This window comes from Fonsecaea monophora, assembly GCF_001642475.1.
Source record: "Fonsecaea monophora strain CBS 269.37 chromosome Unknown Scaff83, whole genome shotgun sequence".
In the NCBI taxonomy this organism is placed as follows: Eukaryota; Fungi; Ascomycota; class Eurotiomycetes; order Chaetothyriales; family Herpotrichiellaceae; genus Fonsecaea; species Fonsecaea monophora.
The window spans coordinates 85,110-104,520 of record NW_019174014.1 but is presented as its reverse complement, the minus strand read 5'-3'; the positions used below and the strand labels follow the sequence as shown (position 1 = coordinate 104,520).

The 19,411-nt window shown below is 51.4% G+C and overlaps 7 protein-coding genes across 7 annotated transcripts; 4 read left to right on the top strand and 3 right to left on the bottom strand.

Annotated features, from left to right (window-relative positions):
• Positions 1 to 1,184: 1,184 nt before the first annotated feature.
• Positions 1,185 to 2,177, bottom strand: AYO21_08992 (hypothetical protein; the record flags this gene model as incomplete). The annotated part of the gene is made up of 3 exons (XM_022658931.1): positions 1,185 to 1,940; positions 2,010 to 2,102; positions 2,166 to 2,177. 3 exons carry the CDS (start codon positions 2,175 to 2,177, stop codon positions 1,185 to 1,187), a joined length of 861 nt encoding a protein of 286 aa, XP_022508771.1.
• A 1,205-nt stretch (positions 2,178 to 3,382) lies between these two features.
• Positions 3,383 to 4,703, top strand: AYO21_08991 (hypothetical protein; the record flags this gene model as incomplete). Its single annotated transcript, XM_022658930.1, has 5 exons — positions 3,383 to 3,516; positions 3,565 to 3,988; positions 4,043 to 4,102; positions 4,158 to 4,526; positions 4,605 to 4,703. 5 exons carry the CDS (start codon positions 3,383 to 3,385, stop codon positions 4,701 to 4,703), a joined length of 1,086 nt encoding a protein of 361 aa, XP_022508770.1.
• A 530-nt stretch (positions 4,704 to 5,233) lies between these two features.
• AYO21_08990 (hypothetical protein) lies at positions 5,234 to 7,873 on the bottom strand (the record flags this gene model as incomplete). The annotated part of the gene is made up of 3 exons (XM_022658929.1): positions 5,234 to 6,961; positions 7,007 to 7,528; positions 7,577 to 7,873. The coding sequence occupies 3 exons, from the start codon at positions 7,871 to 7,873 to the stop codon at positions 5,234 to 5,236; spliced, it is 2,547 nt and encodes an 848-aa protein (XP_022508769.1).
• A 1,369-nt stretch (positions 7,874 to 9,242) lies between these two features.
• On the top strand, positions 9,243 to 10,643 carry AYO21_08989 (hypothetical protein; the record flags this gene model as incomplete). Its single annotated transcript, XM_022658928.1, has 1 exon — positions 9,243 to 10,643. The coding sequence occupies one exon, from the start codon at positions 9,243 to 9,245 to the stop codon at positions 10,641 to 10,643; it is 1,401 nt and encodes a 466-aa protein (XP_022508768.1).
• A 381-nt stretch (positions 10,644 to 11,024) lies between these two features.
• Positions 11,025 to 12,431, bottom strand: AYO21_08988 (2-methylcitrate synthase, mitochondrial; the record flags this gene model as incomplete). The annotated part of the gene is made up of 1 exon (XM_022658927.1): positions 11,025 to 12,431. One exon carries the CDS (start codon positions 12,429 to 12,431, stop codon positions 11,025 to 11,027), a length of 1,407 nt encoding a protein of 468 aa, XP_022508767.1.
• A 733-nt stretch (positions 12,432 to 13,164) lies between these two features.
• Positions 13,165 to 14,859, top strand: AYO21_08987 (hypothetical protein; the record flags this gene model as incomplete). Its single annotated transcript, XM_022658926.1, has 1 exon — positions 13,165 to 14,859. One exon carries the CDS (start codon positions 13,165 to 13,167, stop codon positions 14,857 to 14,859), a length of 1,695 nt encoding a protein of 564 aa, XP_022508766.1.
• Positions 14,860 to 15,656: 797 nt separating this feature from the next.
• Positions 15,657 to 19,033, top strand: AYO21_08986 (hypothetical protein; the record flags this gene model as incomplete). The annotated part of the gene is made up of 2 exons (XM_022658925.1): positions 15,657 to 18,913; positions 18,973 to 19,033. 2 exons carry the CDS (start codon positions 15,657 to 15,659, stop codon positions 19,031 to 19,033), a joined length of 3,318 nt encoding a protein of 1,105 aa, XP_022508765.1.
• Positions 19,034 to 19,411: the final 378 nt, after the last annotated feature.

The window sequence follows — 19,411 nt, the reverse complement described above, 5'->3', positions numbered from 1 at the left end:
CAATCATCAAAGATGGAGTCAACATTATTGGAGACGTCTAGGAGTGCAGTAAATCTCCCCGGAAAAGGCCCATCAACGTGCTAATTGGTGCTCTAGCTGTTGGTATATGATTTGGTAGACTCTAGAGGACATTTGTGAGCCAGCCCATAGATTTGTTGACCTTGGCCTTCTGGAAAGTTTTGGAGATGTTTGATCGGTAAAGGTGGAGACTCCATCTCACTGAGAAACAATCATGCTCTGTGCCAGAGGCGGTGGGTACGAGTGTGTCCGGTTCAACCAACGAGGTCTATTTTGTTTTGCAAAGAGGCACTCGTTGTCAAAGAGGTACCTTGTTGTCATTGAGCGTATCCTGTGTTCAGCATACGCAGCCAGACCCTGTTGATCAGGGTTTGCCGAGTTTCGGACTGCGATGTCGGCCCATGTTCATGGTGACATTCCAACTCATGTGGCCAACCACCATAGCAGCAAAATCACTCATGCTCTTTGGCTGCAAGACGTGGTTGTTATTTTTGGTGAAAGTCATTGATGAGAGGCGGGAATGATGTGGAAGGGGTGCGGTGATTAGGAAGCGAAGTTGAGGTGTTTGTACGAAGTCTCCGCGGGCGCTTCGCGTACAACGGACTTGTAGTCTAAGTCGCTATCTCCGTCTTCATACGAGAGCCACATGCGTTTAGGGTTTATATAATACAAGTATATGTATGTGGTCATCAGAGGAATGGAACCGATACTCAACAAGGTAGATGCCAACTTCTATTGTGACGCGACTTCCACCAAAAAAGCGAAAGAGAAACCAGGCACTGCTCTAGGATACGAAAACTGTGACTTGCTGCAAATCAGCAAACAGAGTCGATGGTCAACTGCATCTGCCACATTTGGATAGTGGCTGGTATTCTCCTTTGCGCCTATACCAGAGTTTAGTTCTCGAGTCAGCAGACTGGCGTACCTAAACACGCTCAATTGTTGGCTGTCCTGTGCCCTGATTTACCCAATCCAAGGTCGGACGTTTGTATGTCGGGAGACAGCAGGTCCGAAGGCTCGCAATTTTGACAGGAGCTGCCATAGATATCCTAACAGGTGACAGTGATGGGCACTGGAAGTTGCTTGCATTGACCTGATTTACCAGGCATTGGCTGTGGTCGAGATAGCTACTCGCCTGGCCGAGATGCACATTGCATTCGAGCTTGCTAGATCTCCGGGTAGACGTCAGTCCTTCTAAGTAAAGGGATACTTCGTCTGACGTCTTTGAGGAGATCAAAATCAATGTCGACTGTAAGGATATCCGGCTCGCGCGCCTGCAATTCCTCCTTCCCTATGTCGTCGACGTGGTCCAGCCGCCCTGCGATTTGGCCATTTGGCGAAATGACAATGGTGTCACCGTAACTAACACGTGCTGCATTGTGTCTACCACATTGTGCCGAAGCTATGACCCAGGACTGAGTCTCAATAGCTCGACATCTCAGCAGGATTTCCCAATGGAGTTTTCCAGTTGGCACGGTGAAGGCAGACGGATAGAGCAATATGTCGGCTCCCAGCCTACGCAATCTGAGTGCGGGTTCAGGGAATCGCAGGTCAAAACAAATGAGGCTGCCGATCTTGCCCAGGGCGGTGGGATATGGTGAAACGACCTCATGGCCGGGTTCGGTCGAGTCACTCTCCTTCAACCTTGGCCCATTTGGACGCAGATCAAGGTCAAAAAGGTGCAGTTTCTGGTATCTGTGTACGACGTCCCCCTCTTTATCAATCCATATCAGTGTATTTCGGATTCTCTTCGACGGGGGTTCGGTTGGTTCATGAATTCCAACGTTGATAGGTAAGGAATGCGTTTTCGCGGCTTGTTGGAGACCACGGACAAAGGGGCTATGGGAGACATCTTGACAGAGCTCTACCGATTCCGCCGCAGAGGAAGCGATGTAGTCGGAGGCTTCGGGGAGGAACAGTGCCTAGAAAGATGGACGCGCTGGTAAGGATCAGGTGAATGGCCTCATAGAGAGAGCAAACATTCCACCTACCTTTGCTCCAGCCGCCACTGCCTTTTGCACAAGCTTCTGGCATTGAGCCAGGTTATGAGACATGGATGCATTCGAGCAGATCTGACCAATAGCCTAGACAGTAGGAGTCAGCCCAACGCGGAGACATGTAGAGCATGGGTCAATATAAATCCATACGGCGAGCACCATGGTGGGATGAGATGAGCTTTTCAGACGTAACTCAGGAAGTGGACCGCAATAGACCTTCCAGCTGGTCTCCTTTCACCCGTTCACCCGAGTAGAGTAAGGAAGAAGAACGATGGGGGGAGAGGAGCATCGTAAGGGCGGTGGTATTCCGCATAGTAAAGTGAAGAAAGATAGGATCAACGGATCTCGCACGGCAGACTTACGGGATACGAGGGCGCGGACCAAAGTACTGTTTACACTAATTTAAATGACAGATGTTACTTACTATAGCAGGAGATTTTCTGAGCTTGTAGGCACTTATACCTATCTCCTAGCCATAAGTTAGAGCTAATAGGCGGTAGCGTAGTCTACATCCTCAATCTTGATAGACGTTGTAGGCACTGAGAATTGAGCTCCGATACCTCCGGGGGCCGCTGTAAGGGCAACGAAAATAAAGTCTGTTGTCTTTTGATCAGCTTGTCATTCTATTACTAGCGTTAACAAAACTTTTGGTGCGCGTCTCGGTACAGATTTCTCGTTGCATACGCCAACCTTCACTCACCTACGAGGTACTTTACTTCTACTAACACTAGTGATGATCATTGCGAGATGGCCTCCCTACCTATTGACGTGTACTCCTACGACCCTACAGTCATAGTAATCCGAAAAGATCAGGCCCTTCACCACCCCCTGAAACACTTTCCTCCTACCCACATTGCGCTCCTCATCTGGTAAAGGCCATAGGACGTCGATTGGAGTCGTGCCAGTGGCAAGCCTTCGGGGCATGCCACCGATATGAAAGCCAATGAGCTCCTTCAGCCGAGGACAATACAGTTGCGGTTTTATTAATCTCACCCGTCGACGATGCTTTGGCCCACTGCTACTGACATGCATCCTCTACTTCTCCACGTCTCCTCCTTGTGTACCCCGCCTCTGCACATCCCCTGACCGAATACGGGCGCTTCACGTCTGCGATCTCTGCGGGGCGTGACTCTATCCTATCGACTCGACTCGAGCTGCCATGGGGGAAGGATATCCCGAGGACTAAAGGATGCTGCACCTTGTACCAGGTAGCACCGCAAGACAGCTCAACACTATAAAACCTCGTCTCATCTGCCGCTCCTGCTGCTTCCCTGTGCCTTCCATATCTCGCCGAAACCCACTTCTGCCTTTGTTTTTGTCACACTCCCGTCCCTGTATTGAACCATTGACCTCAAATAACAACGACCATGGCTACAGTATCGATCCCTAAGCAGCAGAAGGCTGCGGTGAAAGTTGGCGAAGGACCTGATTCCAAAGCCCCTGTCAAAGAGGTCGACGTGCCAACTCCTGGTCCTGGAGAAGTTCTTGTCAAGATCAACTGGTAGGTTCCTTCCACACGGTTAATTGTCCATTTCTGAGAGTTGGGCAGGACCGGTCTTTGTGCTTCGGATAAATCCTTGATTAAGGATGAGTGGGCTCCTTTTGGTGTCTCGATGCAACCGGCAACAAAAGGCATTGCTGGCCACGAGGGTGCTGGTGTGGTCGTTGCAGTTGGTGACGATATGCATCATCGGTGGAAGGTAGGAGATCGTGCCGGTATCAAGTGGGTTTGGAGTACTTGTGGCGAATGCGAGTTTTGCACAAACGGTGTCGACGAACTTCATTGTCCGAACCAGAAGAACTCGGGGTTTAGCCAGGCTGGGACATTCCAACAATACGCTCTGAGTGACGGACGTTACACCACTCGCATCCCAGAAGGCGTGAGCGACGAGGAGGCTGGGCCTATCATGTGCGGAGGTGTCACAGCATATACCGCTTGCAAGCGGAGCGCCGTGAAACCTGGGCAGTGGATTGTACGTGTTGACCAGCTATTATATCGCTGGGCTTTACTCACCTACCTGCTATAGGTGCTTCCGGGGGCGGGAGGTGGTCTGGGTCACTTCGCGGTACAATATGCCAAAGCTATGGTATGATCCTGCACGAATGTTGTTTTCACACACTAGGCTCACCGCCATTACCTAGGGTATGAGAGTCATTGCCATCGATGGAGGGGACGAGAAACGCGATCTTTGCAAACGGCTGGGCGCGGAAGAGTTTATCGACTTCACAAAGACCCAGGATATTGCTGCCGAGGTCACACGCATTACCAAGTATGGAGCCCATGGTGTCATTGTCACTGCGGCCACGAAGGAAGCCTATGCCTCTGCACCTGGACTGCTTCGTCCAGGCGGTACAGTGGTTGCTGTTGGTCTGCCAAAGGATCCGACCATCCTCGCAGGGGCACCTCCTCTCATGCTGTGTTTGAAGAAACTGAACATTGTGGGAAGCGTCGTTGGTACACTGAAGGATGTTGAAGAGGCATTGGACTTTACCGCTCGGGGATTGGTTCGCGTAAGTCAACAAGAAAGCCCCCCGAAGGCAACGGACTGTCAAGACATCGCTAACTTATCTCTCTTTCTCACTCCACAGCCTATCCTCACCAAGGGAAACCTGGAGGACCTGGACAAGTACATCGATCTCATGGTCGCTGGCAAGCTTGCAGGGAGAGCAGTGTTGAAGGTGTCGTGACAAGCAGGATAATATCAAGGTTTACTTTCCTGATAAGTGAATGAGTATATTAAGTCCACACAATACACGTTTATTATTGATGGGCAGGCAGGGCAGGCAAACAATCCCTCCCTTGCCCAGCCCTTCTACTGTCTGTCGTCGCGCGTTGTCGAACCTGACTATAGCTAGGCATATTAGACACGGAGAAGATGAAAAAGCGAATGCTATGCTGCGTAGGAACCTAGCAATCTTTCACTCCATGTTTGATTCGTGACTATGTGGGAATTGCTATGCCGGTGCGCATCGACTTCATCTACTCGATCTCACAGACTAACGACAACGCCTGCCAGCGGTGCAACCACCCCAGCCTGATGCAAGTTTTCTGTCTGTCTAATTCCTAAAAAGCCCTTGTCTGATCTAAGCTATCATCTGTCTAGAGTCCAACGATACACACTATCTTCAAACCAAGACCCACGATATTGATACTGTGAGTGGACGGGTGGGTGGTTAGCCACTCCATCATGAGACTTCCAGATCTGCTTGTTTCCCTGTCACCACGAAAAAGTCATCAGCGCTGGATTCAGCACAATCGGCAATAGGAGGTGGCTCGCGGTGACTGTGCTCATGGGCAGAATCGCGATAAAGTCCTTGATCAGCCAGTCAAACGGGATGTAGCCTCCTGGGTTGGTGGCCAGGACAACCATGCCGACGATGCCGACGAGGGCAAAGGCGATGCTGAACTTGAACTTCCTCACCACCTTGGGGACCTCGATGAAGAAGTTTGAGAACTCGGCTTCCTTAGAGGTGGCGCCCCAAGTCATGTCGATCTCGAACATGTGCGCCAGCAGGGCTTGCGAGACGTGCAGCGACAGCCCGCCCAGGAAGATGGAGAGCATGAGGATCCACTTGAAGTTCTCCAGCAAGGCCGGGACGAAGGATTTCTGACCGATGCGGTACCGCATGATCGCGAGGGCGATGTTTCCAAGGCCGTTGAACACAATCACGATGCTGAACCAGACTTTCCAGCTGTCAATATAGTATTTGTCCAAGTAGCCGTTGAACCAGCCGATGGCGAAGTAGTTGGCGAGGGTCATGATCCAGGCCGCGCCAATGGCATAATACGTGCCAATATAGCTAACAATCGTGATCTTGGAGGTGAACCGGATGTTGGAGAAGAGGAACCGCCGGAAGAGCTCTGTGAAGGGCCCTTTGTAGATCCATTTCCTCATGGGATGGAAGAGAAGCTCGTTGCATCCGTACGCATACTTTTCCCATCGGGCCAGCTCGTCGTACACGGTGAGGCTGACACCCTCCTTGAATCCTCCGTGGGCCCATGACGCCAGCCTGATGATGTAGCCGTCGCACTGAAGTCGCAAGGACATGTCAAAGTCTTCGCTGACATGTGACTCGGACCAAAATTTCTCGTAGCCGTCTTCATCGACGTAGGAGACCTGCTGAATCGCACTCCAACGAAGGATGGCATTGTGCCCTACAAAGGGAGCCACGTCACCGTTAGCGACCGTGTATTCTATGGCGGTGTAGATGAGGTTGGTGAAGAAGGTGATGCCGTTTTCGAAAAAGGTATGCACAACTTGCATTACGCCGGATGCAAATTGCATGATTCCAACATTCGGAGATTGTTCCATCTCGCTCACAGCGTCGAGCAAGCAGTCTGCTGGTACCCTGGTGTCGCTGTCGATCAATAGGATATAGTCCCCGACGCGGATGTTACCATCCGCCCAGGCACGTGGAGTTTCGTCCAGCACTTCTCGCAAGCATTCGTTGTAGGCTTCGGTCTCGTCACTGGGCGTCCAGGTCGAATTGCGGTGGTACCTTTGAAGTTTATCCTCGACTTTGCATGACAGCATCAAGCCATAGTTCATGTTGGAGGCCTTCTTGAACTTGCCTTTGCGTATAAAGCCTTCGCTACCATGTTTTGGACGAGCCGTCCAGCCGATATTGTGGTCCTGGTAGAAGTCAATCCGTGCCTTCCGTTGCTCCTCCTCAATGATCTGCAGGCCATCGTCGTTGATGAACATGTTTGCGGTGCCACCTTGAAGCTCGTACGTTGATATGGCTCGCTTGATCGATTTGACCGTTGGTGCAATTACGGAGGCAAGTCCTTCCTTGTAAACAGGACACTGAATGGTAATATGCGGTAAGGACGACGTACGTAGGCGAGGGGAGCACTTTGCCGAGTAGTATTTTGAGTTTAGTTGCATCTGCTGGATGGGTCCAAGGCACTGTGCCACGCAACCAACAATAACTTGGGCGAAGAACTAAGAAGTCATTAACAATTCCTCCACACGAATAAAGAGACTTACCAAGGTAAAGAAGATCTGTACGGGAACCAAGGAGAGAAATGCGAGGCGTATGTATGAGTCATCGACGGCGATTTCAGTTGCCAAAGATCGACATGCCAGACCAAGTAATGTGACAACAATGATTAATGTAAATGCGACCAGTATAGTGTTCATCAGGTTGGTCGGACGATCCTGGATTGGTAACTCTCCAGACTCGAGCTCTAGAGAGGCCGTGGAAGCTCCGTTCTTCTCATTAGAAACTTCTTCCTGATCACCGGCCTCGCCGGTATGCCACACCAGCTCCATCAACTCAGACTCAATGGAGGCTGCTCTGCTCATTACATTTGAAGGATCATCGTCCCACACAACCAACAGCGAATCGGCAGCAATGAAGGCAGCAAATTGATATTTTCGTGCACGAGGCAGGTGAGCAATCGTGGGTAGGATTTGAACACGTAGGCCATTCATGAGAGGAACGTCTGTAGCATCAGGAGCCCAAGCCAAGAATGTTTTGATGACTCTGGAATTCACCGTCATGGCGACCTATTCTCCGAATAAGTCTATTGTGATGGTCAGGGTAGTATAGCATACCTGTACATTAAGCTCCGCACAAACGTCCCCAAACTGTGAGTCTCGAAGGGCTGATGGGCATGAAAGGTAGATTCCACGAGACTTTCGAAGCACCACTCCTTCGATTTCACCGCTTCCGTCACTGACCCATAGGCGCGAACATTGTTGCTGATAGAGATGATTAACCATAACCTCATATCTGATCTCCTCAAGGGCACTTCGGACGCTGCGTGTCGATTTGCCCCCAATTGATGCGGCATCGCTTTGCGAAGGGGATTCAGTAGAGGTAAGGAGGCCGTGAATCGGGGAGCCAGCCATTGTGTGATGCCGAGGCGGAACTATCTTGCTGGACACCTTAACTAGCTCAGACGGTCTGCCGCGCTGTTTTGTGATTTATACTTGTCGCGCCGACCGTGATGCACTCCCTCCTGAAGAAGCAGTTGGAACGACGGGAGAACCGCCGTGCTAGAGAAGTGTAGGAAGGGGGAGAGTTGGAGAAGAAAAACAGCGGACCGCTCTAAAGATGAACAATACTCCATCTCTTCATGGAATATCCTGAAGGCCCACACATGGTCTTGCTGACAGACCGGCGTTAAATAGTGACACCTAGAAAACAGAGACAGTGGATGCAGTAGCTGAAGAAACTTTTCACTTCAAACCTGAGTTGACAGCCCAAAAAGGGTTCCAAATCAAGAGCAAGATTTAGGTTTCGACTCACCATAGCCCTTGTCTGTCCTGATCATATTTGAACACTTGCCTTTCTGAGCCATGTCATGGCGATGAGACATGGCCAAACCCCTTTGCAACACAGCAGTCATTACCGGGGTCGAATTTCGACAGCATTGAGATTTTCTTAGCTCAAAATAGTGTTGGCCGCTCTATGAAGAGGGAGACCATCTTGACGAGGACCAGGCCAGTCCAGTGCAGCCCAGATAATCATGTAGACATCAGGAACAGGGAAAAGAGAATGAAGGGGATGGTGCGCAAGGAGACTTGACGGGTCGTGTTTCCTGGACCGACGACCTCAGACAGGGGCTCCTGTAACTATGCCTGTTTTGGTTTAAGTCAGCCTCATCTCAAACGTGTATGCAAGGGCCACCAGGGCAGTAAATGTGTTCTCTGACTAGACATGGTCATATCAGGTCTGTGCGCATCATGCATGATGTAGTGTCATGTCTGGCAGTCTGGGAACCAATTGATGCTAAATATAGAGACTCATCCTGTTACACGGGGTCTCTATCCCTGTTGTCCATTGCTGAATGAGGTATATGCTTGTTGGTTTGTTCCGCCTTGGTACTGACCATTATGGCTCACCTTCAGTCCTGTAGCTAAGTGGCTATAGCGTATGAGAAATATCTCCGCTCCTTGCAATTCAGTGAAGAGATTGCGGACTTCGTAGGTTGCGACAATCTCAATCTGTCGCTTGATCGCGGCTGGGAGCCGGATGAGACATATGACCGCCTGAGCCGAGACAAGTCCAACATTCTGCGCCGGCGTAGGAGTGCCTTCACCAGGACTGCGGCTTTTAAGGGTTGACGTTGCAGTTATTCTCGTCCCATGGTTCGTTCCAGAACAGCTTCCGGCAGATTTGGATAGATCACGGTCCTGTTATCAGAGGTTCGATAGAGCCTCGCCGCGTCCAGAAAGTTGAACGATATCACAGCTCTTAATACTTTCCAACCTTACCATGACACATTTCTCCCGGCCAAGTTATTCTCGAGCGGACTCTATGATGAGTATTGACATTACGCCTCGGCCTGGTTCGCCAGACTCAGCGACTGCGAGTGGCGGATACCAACATGAGAAGCTAGTCAATCCATTCCTTACCCCGTACGTTTCTGGAGATCCATCGAGGGCGGCATCATCTGCAGTACTCGTCCAGCCCATGCTCAACCAGAGATACTTTCACTCTCGCAGAGTCAAGAAAGGCGAGGTGGAGAAGCCATGGACAAAGGTCAAAGATCCTCGAGAGCAATGGGTAACAATTATCCCATTGATTGGACTTGCAATTGGTTTCGGGCTTGCTGGTCTGCTGGTCTGGGATGGTCTTCGAACTGTGGTCAATCACCAGTACTGTCCAGTGTATTTGGATGATTTCTCGAGCGGCTTTAACTCCGAGATTTGGACCAAAGAAGCTGAAGTTGGGGGTTTTGGGAACGGTCAGTTCGAGGAGACCACTGTGACGGAGGAGAATGTTTTTGTGAGAGATGGAATGCTTCAGATCAAGCCGACTCTTCAAGATGCTAAATTGATCGAGACCAACAACGTCATTGATCTGCAGGCCAGTGGCATATGCACATCATCAGTCTGGAGCAACTGCATTACCGGTACAAACACAACCAATGGCACCATTGTCAATCCTGTCAAGTCTGGGCGTATCCATACAAAGAAAGGCGCTGTAATCAAATATGGTCGGATTGAGGTCGAAGCCAAATTACCCGAAGGTGATTGGTTGTGGCCTGCAATCTGGTTGCTCCCTGTCGAGGCCAAGTATGGGGTGTGGCCGCAGTCTGGAGAGATCGATATCGTCGAGTCTCGAGGCAACAACCACACCTATCCGCAGGGAGGAAACAACATTGTTTCCAGCGCTCTGCACTGGGGTCCAGACACTGCGAATGATGCCTGGTGGCGGACTAACGTCAAGAGGAACGCATTGCACACAACCTTCGCGAAAAAATTCCATACGTTTGGGCTGGAATGGTCGGAGAAATATATCTTCACCTACATTGACACGCGGCTGCTGCAGGTGTTGTACACCAACTTTAACAAGCCACTCTGGGGACGTGGCCGCTTCCCCCAGGCCGATGCGAATGGCACTCGCATTGTGGATCCATGGACCAAGTACAACCGTGCATCGACACCATTTGACCAAGACTTTTATCTCATCCTGAATGTCGCCGTTGGCGGTACGAATGGGTGGTTCGAAGACGGCAAAAAGGGCAAACCCTGGGTCGATGCGGGTCAGACTGCGAAGAAGGATTTCTGGAATGCGCGAGACACGTGGTATCCGACGTGGAAGGACGGCGGCCAAATGACTGTCAAGAGTGTGAAAATGTGGCAGCAGCAGGGATACAATGGATGTGAGTGAACCGTGGTCGGAGTTTCCGAGGGCTCGGTATGGTGTGGAAACTCTGTCTTCCTGACGAGTAGTCTTTGAGACCAAGCGAGAGTGTGGCGGTCAGGTCATTGAGAGGATCAAGCATTCTTTTGGTCAGGCAGGTCACAGGTAAAGTCAGAACCCAAACAAGCAGCAGATGGCAACGGAACAACATTATTCCGTCACATCACGTGTCACCACAGAGGGAAATGTCGCAGGACAAGTTCGGAGCATTTGATCTAGAATTTTGCTATCATTTTGAGAAGTTTTGAGAAGCGCCCTGTTGGCTGTACAACACAGACTAAGGACGCCGGTCCATCCACGTAAACAAGGCAAATTTATGTACAACGATTCCTGGTAGACAGAGAAGGTTTACACCAATTTCAAGAGTCCTTCGAGATTGATGCTCTTGGGTCGCTCAATTGGCATGCCCAGAGCACGATCCCAGATCAGTTGCGCCAAAGGACCAAGACCTCTGCTGACTCCAAAAGTGACGGTGTAGTACAAGGGATCCTGGAAGCCGTAGTGGTGGAAGAGGACACCCGAAGCACTGTCGACGTTGGGATGAGGATTTTTGGTCTTGCCGTGTTCGGTCAAGACGCCTGGCGCAATCTCGCTGTTCTTCTTGACCAGCCGATAGACGGGGTTGTTCGCAATGTCCTCACGGGCATCACCGAAGTCAATCAATGCCTTGAATCGTGGGTCAGGCTTGCGGAGCACACCGTGACCGTAGCCCGGGACAACCTGGCCGGAGCGAAGAGTTGCCCAGAGGTAGTCTCTGACGTCTTTGTCAGAGAAGTTTTCACCGATTTGCGCCTGCATCTTCAAGATCCAGCGGAGGACCTCCTGGGCAGCAAGACCGTGCAGAGGTCCGGCCAAACCCAGCAAGCCAGCAGAGTACGACAGGAATGGGTCAGAAAGAGCAGACCCGACCAGGTGAGTTGCGTGAGCCGAGACATTGCCACCCTCGTGATCTCCGTGAAGTGCGAGGTAAAGACGAAGCAAGTCCTGGAAGCCCTCGTTCTCCTTCCCTGGCTTCCCGAGGAGTTTCGCGAAGTTGTAAGCCCAGTCCTGGTCAAGGTCCAGGGGCAGGTCGAGTGCAGACTTGTCAAAGATTGCCGCAGCCACACGAGGCAGCTTGGCGAGAAGGTTGATGCTGTCGTCAAAGGTAGAATCCCAGTAGTCCGCCTTGTTCAAACCCTCTGCATACTTCTTCGCAAATTTGGATTCGGTGTTGAGAGCAGCAACGGCGCACGACAGCTGCGTCATCGGGTGGACATTCTTGTCGAATGAGCGGAGCATTGAGACGACATGGGGTGGGAGGTCCGACTTCTCGGCCAACTCGCGCGAGAGGGCTCGAACCTGGGAGGTGGAAGGGACTTTGCCGGTCAAAAGGAGCCAGAACATAGCCTCAGGCAACATCTCGGTCCCAGAGGTGCCTTTGGGGAGCTCCTTTTGGCAGTCGGCGATGGTTCGGCCGTGGAAGCGGATGCCTTCATTGGCATCCAACACGCTACCCTCCCAAACCATGGACTTCATTGTTCTCATGCCGCCGATAACTTGGCCGACAGTAATGTCTCCAATCTTCTTATCGGCATGGCTCTTGACCTGCTTGAGCAATTCTCGTTTCTCAGGGATGACAGACTGAAGCGTAGCCTTGAGGTCGGGCTCGGCAGAGGAGGCGTACGTCCGAAGGGTCAAGGAGGCATAGGGCCGAGTTGACGAAGCAGCACGAAGGCTTCTCAGGGCGTGCTGGGTGGTCCTGGTTGTGGCAGCCATTGCAATCAACAATCCTCCTATTCACAGCTTGTGTCTCTATTGTTTGCTGAGACGGTGCTTCCTGAGCGGGGTTCGTGGACTTCAATGGACGCAGTGAGAGAAGATGTCGACACCGCGAAAAGATAGTGTGCGAGCACTGGTGGTGAAGGTGAGAGTCGAGAAAGCTAACAGTATTCTGCAAGAATGCGGCATGCAAGAGCTTTTTGCTTTGAACCAAAAAAATGTGAAGTCCGAACTTCGCTATTAGCGACAAGCCTACCAGCCCCTTGTGAAAGGCGCATTTTCGGTGGACAGCCTCAGCCCATGAACAAAAGCTCCGAGCCTAACCGATGTCCCGAGGCACTTTCCAGCCCTCCGTTTCTCCTCAAAAACCCCCCACAGACCCTGCCGGAGCTCGTCGCTTCGCGGCCCGAAGTCGGGAGAGGCTCGTTGTCTCCAGCATCTCCAGCAGCTCTGAGAGCCCTCGACAGTGGTTTCTCCACGATCGAGGTGTTTATTTCTTACCAAGCAATTTCGGGCTGCCGTCCGCAAGGCTCATAGAGGTGCGCCATTTCTTAATGCTATAACCCAAGGGAGTGCCGTTCGTCCATTTCCACATTGCTATTGTTTGGAATGTTTAGAAGAGGTCAGTGATATCGCAAGAACAATGCTTCGACGCCTACCCAGGAGCCTTCCAAGGCTCGCAGCCAGACATACCACAAGAGCAACAGTATCAAAACCAATTTTCGCAGCTATGCCCCGATATCTGTCCTCGTTACCTGCAGTGAACCCTCCCGTGTCCACTTCACTACCTTCCGACTCGTTTCAACTTCTCTCGACCGAGGACAAAGCTGGCGACGCAGAAGACGTTTTGTTCAAGCAACAAGTAGAAGATGTGAAGGCATGGTGGGCATCACCGAGATACAAGGGCATCAAAAGACCTTACAGACCAGAAGATGTTGTGAGCAAACGAGGGACGTTGCAGCAGGTATATCCTAGCTCGCTCATGGCGAGGAAACTCTTCAATTTGTTGGAAGAGAGAGCAGCCGAGGGCAAGCCAGTCCACACCATGGGAGCAATTGATCCCGTCCAGATGACGCAGCAGGCGCCCAACCAAGAGATTCTCTATGTATCGGGCTGGGCCTGCTCATCCGTTCTCACAACCACAAATGAGGTTTCGGCAGACTTCGGCGACTATCCTTATAACACGGTTCCTAATCAAGTTCAGCGACTGTTTAAAGCTCAGCAACTCCACGACCGCAAACATTTCGACGCACGGCGGAAGATGACTGCGGAAGAACGGAAGAAGACCCCTTACATCGACTACATGAGACCTATCGTCGCAGATGGAGACACCGGACACGGTGGATTGTCCGCCGTGATCAAGCTGGCGAAGCTCTTCGCCGAGAATGGTGCTGCGGCAGTGCATTTCGAGGACCAGCTCCACGGGGGCAAGAAATGCGGTCATTTGGCAGGAAAAGTGTTGGTACCTGTGGGCGACCACATCAACCGCCTCGTCGCCGCAAGATTTCAATGGGATATGATGGGCAGCGAGAACCTCGTCATTGCCCGAACTGACTCGGAGAGTGGCAAACTACTCTCCAGCGCCATCGACGTGCGGGATCACGAGTATATCCTTGGTGTAACCGAAGACACCGCTCCGCTGGCCGAGGTTCTCCAGGAGATGGAGCTGAACGGAGCCGATGGACCAGAAGTGGACAAGTTTGAAGCTGAATGGGTCAAGAAGCACAAGCTGGTCACATTTGACGAAGCTGTCGAAGCCCACATCAAAGCTGAAGGCGGAGATGCCTCGGAATATCTCGCCAAAACCAAAGCAGATCGCAACATGTCCCTCTCTTCACGCCGCAAACTCTCTTCTCAATATACCAAGTCGCCCGTGGGTTGGTCTTGCGACGTCCCTCGAACTCGCGAAGGTTTCTACCATTACCGAGCAGGCATTCCTGCTGCAACCAAGCGTGCCATTGAGTTCGCCCCTTATGCAGACCTTCTCTGGCTGGAGACTGCCGACCCCAGCGTGTCGAAAGCTGCCGGTTTCGCTCGGGAGATCCGTGAGGCCTACCCTGGCAAAAAACTTGTGTATAATCTGAGCCCGTCGTTCAACTGGATGGGTCAGGGCTTCAACGATACTTCGCTCAAGTCATTCGTATGGGATCTTGCCACGGAAGGCTTCGTGCTTCAGCTGATCTCCCTTGCCGGACTCCATTCCACGGCCACGATTAGCGCGGAGCTGTCGCGAGGCTTTAAGGAAGACGGAATGCTCGCCTATGTCAGGCTGGTCCAGAGTCGAGAGAAGGAGCTTGGGGTTGATGTTCTCACTCATCAGAAGTGGAGTGGAGCGCCATATATCGATGGAATCATTGGCGCCATTCAAAGCGGCAGCAGTTCTAGCCGGAGTATGGGTGAAGGCAATACAGAGGCAGGCTTCTAATGACAAGATGCTGATGCACTATCATGGGGCATAGCCTTGTTTGACACCTGTTCTGTTGAGCACTGCTGTGAAGCCGCTGGTCTGTCCATCTTATGAGACCAGGCACTGAGAATGCCTCACTTCTATATGATGACGTGATGTGGATAAAAGAATGTTTTTCGAGCTGGGGATTTCACTGTAGATATATTGTTGTAGCCAAAAGCTTCTAGTTACTGCATGACCAGGTGTTTACTTGGTGTTGGAGGAGAATCGAAATCATTTTCGCCATGGTGGCAACGGAAATAATACAAGTATATTATGCTGCTTAGTCAGTCAACCAACCCCCTCTGGCGGCCCCCAACAGCGCCCTGCTCCGCCTATCTCTTATCGATTAGAAACTACCCCTGGTATCCGGCCGGTGCCCCCAAAAAATTTCAAACAAGGCTGAAAGGAAAAAAATTATCTTCCATCCTTCCAAAGCAGCCAGTGAAGTCAGCGGCTGGTGGGCGCAGGCAGTGTCAGATCTCTCTCATAGGCTCCTCTTCTCCACCGACACGCCCCTCGTCGCTTCTGCAATTTATTCTTTTTCTATTGTTTTGTGTCTTCCCCTTGGGTTACTTTCCACTCCTGCGCGGGCTGAGGTGGCATAGGGAGCGACACCATCGTTCTTGTTGATCCGTACAGCCTTCTGTGTTCAAGTTTTTTTCTCCAGTTCGATTTTTACTGTTTGTTTTCGGGAGACCTAGAAGTTCCGCGCTGCACGGAATTTCAGGTGCAAAGTAATGCCACACATCGAAAGCCCTCCCTTGGCTCCCGCAATGGCGACGACGGTCGTTCCTTCGAAGTCCAACTTTTCCGGCGTCGCTCCAGCGTCCGAAGAAGTCAGCAGCATTCTGAAAACTATTGTCGACACCAATTCCGCCCAGACTTCCCTCGATGCTGCATATGCCCTCACAAACCTCCTTATCCAATCGGTGGGGATTCGGGGTCTTGTCTCTTACAACCTCATACCAGAGATAAAAAAGGCCGCCGCAGACAAGAAGAATGGCGCCAAACGGGAAAGCGCCATGTTCATCCTCGGGGCCATGTTTGAGCGATTTCCCCGTGAGCAGCCGCTGAGTGAAGTGGTCTTCCTGATCCAGGACGGTGGCCTCTTCAATCTGGTCCTCGATGGGTTGGCCGACAAGGGTTCTTCAGTTCGTGAGTCGGCGCAATACGCCGTCGACGAACTGTTCAAGAATCTCGCACCCGAGGCCATGGTCATAGGCCTCCTCCCGGCTTTACAGGCCTATCTGTCCAAACCAACTGGAAAATGGCAAGGCACTGTGGGTGCTTACACTCTCTTGGGAAAGATGGCCGACAAGGCCCAGATGGGAACAGGCACGAAAGAGGAGGAACAAGCTAAGGATGTATTGCGGGATTCTATGGGTAAAACGCTCAAGGAGCTTATCCCAGTTGTGGAGGGTGGTATGCACGATCTCAAAGCTGAAGTCGCCAAAGCCGCCACCAAGACCATGACCTCGCTCACGACTTTGCTCCAAAACGACGATGTAGCCCCTCGGATACCCCTGCTCATCGACACCATGAAAAACCCGTCCGCCCAGACTCTCCAGAAAGCGATTCACGCCCTTTCTCAAACGACCTTTGTCGCCATCGTCACCTCTCCTGTTCTCGCTCTTCTTACCCCGTTGCTGGAACGATCACTCAACACGCCGACGACATCTCAAGAAGTTCTCCGCCAGACAGTAGTTGTCGTGGAGAACTTGACCAAGCTCGTGCACGATCCCGTCGAGGCTAGAACCTTTCTGCCCAAATTACAGCCTGGCGTGCAAAGGGTGAAAGACAATGCGTCACTCCCCGAAGTCCGAGAACTCGCCACCAGAGCCGTCAATGTGATGAAGAAAGCTATGGGCGACGATAAAGATGGGGTGACCAATGGCCAAATTGCGAGAACAACCACTGATGACGTTCTAAAAGTCCTGGACAGCTCAATTCGCGCCCAAGGCGGTCTCAACAAAGAGGATATGTCGGTATGGAAGACCGGCCAGACCTATGTCTCGGAAATGGTTAGAGAAGACGTCAATTCTCGAGTCTTCTCACGCATTCCCTCCCGGGTTGGACCGTATCTGAAGTACATGCTACCAGACGAGCTCTGTACAGCTGTTGCTGAGGCTGTGCAGAAGCACTTTGTGGAAGAGGATCACAAAAGATTTGGGGCTTCAGTTGTTGAGGACCCGAACGAGGTCGAGATTGTCAATGCCGAATTCTCGCTTGCGTATGGCGGTATGCTACTACTCTCGCACACTAACCTACGACTTCTGAAGGGACATCGCTACGGTCTGTGTGGCCGTAACGGCGCAGGGAAATCGACTCTAATGCGGAGTATTGCTGAAGGGAAATTGGAAGGTTTTCCGCCCAAGGAAGTCCTGAAGACGTGTTTCGTGGAGCACAATCAGGGCGAGGATGCTGATATCAGCATTCTTGAATATGTGTCCAAAGATCCCGAAATAGCCAAAGAAGGCAAAGCGCGAATCTCAGAAGTCTTGAGCGAAGTTGGCTTTACAGCCGGTCCCGACGGTCGACAGTCCCACAAGGTGGGTTCGTTGTCCGGAGGCTGGAAGATGAAGCTGGCTTTGGCAAGGGCCATGTTGATGAGGGCCGATGTTCTCCTGCTCGACGAACCGACCAACCATCTGGATGTGGCGAATGTCAAGTGGCTCGAGGAGTATCTCCAGAAGCACACAGAAATCACTTCGTTGATCGTGTCCCACGACTCTGGCTTCCTCGACGCAGTATGCACGGACATTTATCACTATGAGAACAAGAAGTTGGTCCATTATCCTGGAAATCTCGCGGCATTCGTCAAAGTCAAGCCCGAAGGCAAGAGCTATTACACACTATCAGCCACGCAAGTGCAATTCAAGTTCCCTCCTCCTGGCATCCTCAGCGGCGTCAAGTCTAACACACGGTCTATCATCCGCATGACGAACGTCAGCTATACCTATCCCGGTGCATCTAAGCCTAGCTTGACCGACGTTTCATGTCAACTAAGTCTATCATCTCGAGTCGCCATCATCGGTGCCAACGGTGCAGGCAAATCCACCCTGATCAAGTTGTTGACTGGCGAAACCATTCCTCAAACGGGCAAGGTGGAAAAGCATCCCAATCTACGAATTGGATACATCAAGCAGCATGCATTGGAGCACGTCGAGATGCATTTGGAGAAAACACCAAACCAGTATCTACAGTGGAGATATGCCAATGGAGATGATCGAGAAGTCTTGATGAAAGCTACGCGGCAGCTCACTGCTGAGGATAAGGCACAGATGGATAAATGGATCGACCTCGGAGATGGGAAGGGTTCCAGACAGATCGAGAACCTGATCGGCCGGCAAAAGTACAAGAAGACGTTCCAGTACGAGGTTAAATGGCGAAACATGCTTCCCAAGTTCAACTCGCAGGTCTCAAGAGAGACCCTGTTAGAATGGGGCTTTCAGAAGTTGGTCCAAGAGTTTGATGACCACGAGGCATCGCGTGAAGGTCTAGGTTATCGCATTCTCGAACCCAAGGTGATATCAAAGCACTTTGAGGACGTTGGACTAGATCCTGAAATCGCCAACCACAACGAGATCTCGGGTTTGAGTGGTGGCCAGAAAGTGAAAGTCGTGCTAGCAGGTGCCATGTGGAACAACCCTCACCTGTTGGTCCTCGACGAACCGACCAACTTCTTGGATCGAGATTCACTAGGTGGTCTGGCTGTGGCTATCCGCGACTACAAGGGTGGCGTTGTCATGATCAGTCATAACGAAGAATTTGTTGGAGCGTTGTGTCCGGAACAGTGGCATGTGGCCAACGGAAAAGTGACGCACAAAGGTCACCTTGCTATCGACCTGAACCGGTTTGAAGACTCACGCCCGGGGTCCAGTAATGTCAGCTCCGCGGTGTCCAGCGCCACCGCTTCCGCCGTCAACTCAGGCGTCGAAGACAACAGCGATATGAAGTTCAAGGCGAAGAAGAAAAAGAAGATGACGAGGGCGCAGTTGAAGGAAAGGGAAGTGAGGAGAAGACTGAGACAGTAAGTTCTGACCCTACCCGAGCAGTCTCTGTACCATGTGCTAATGGTTTGATTTCCAGTATCGAATGGCTCAATAAACCTCCTGGGACACCTCACCCACCTGATTCAGACGACGAATAAGGGTGGTAAGACGGTTGAATTCATAGCGTTGGCGTTCTTCACACGAAATCTTGACCATACCATGGATATGCACGCCGTTCGACCATGGACGTTAGACGATAGACTGGGCATGTGGGAAAATGACTTATAGACTAGGACTCGATTGCCATATGGAAGTTTGACTAGGATTTTGCATATGCTGCGGGGTCCATAGACAATGGGTTGATGATGTTGATAGACAGGCTGGCACCACGAGAGGATACCCCGTTTAATGAATGAGGACTTTTTCACGTTAATATTTTGATGTGTTGTGCAGTAATAGTTGAGCGAGTTTGTGCCGCGGATTCCAATCGAAACAATGACGTGGTATCCGGCGGAGGTACAAACTACATTATCGCC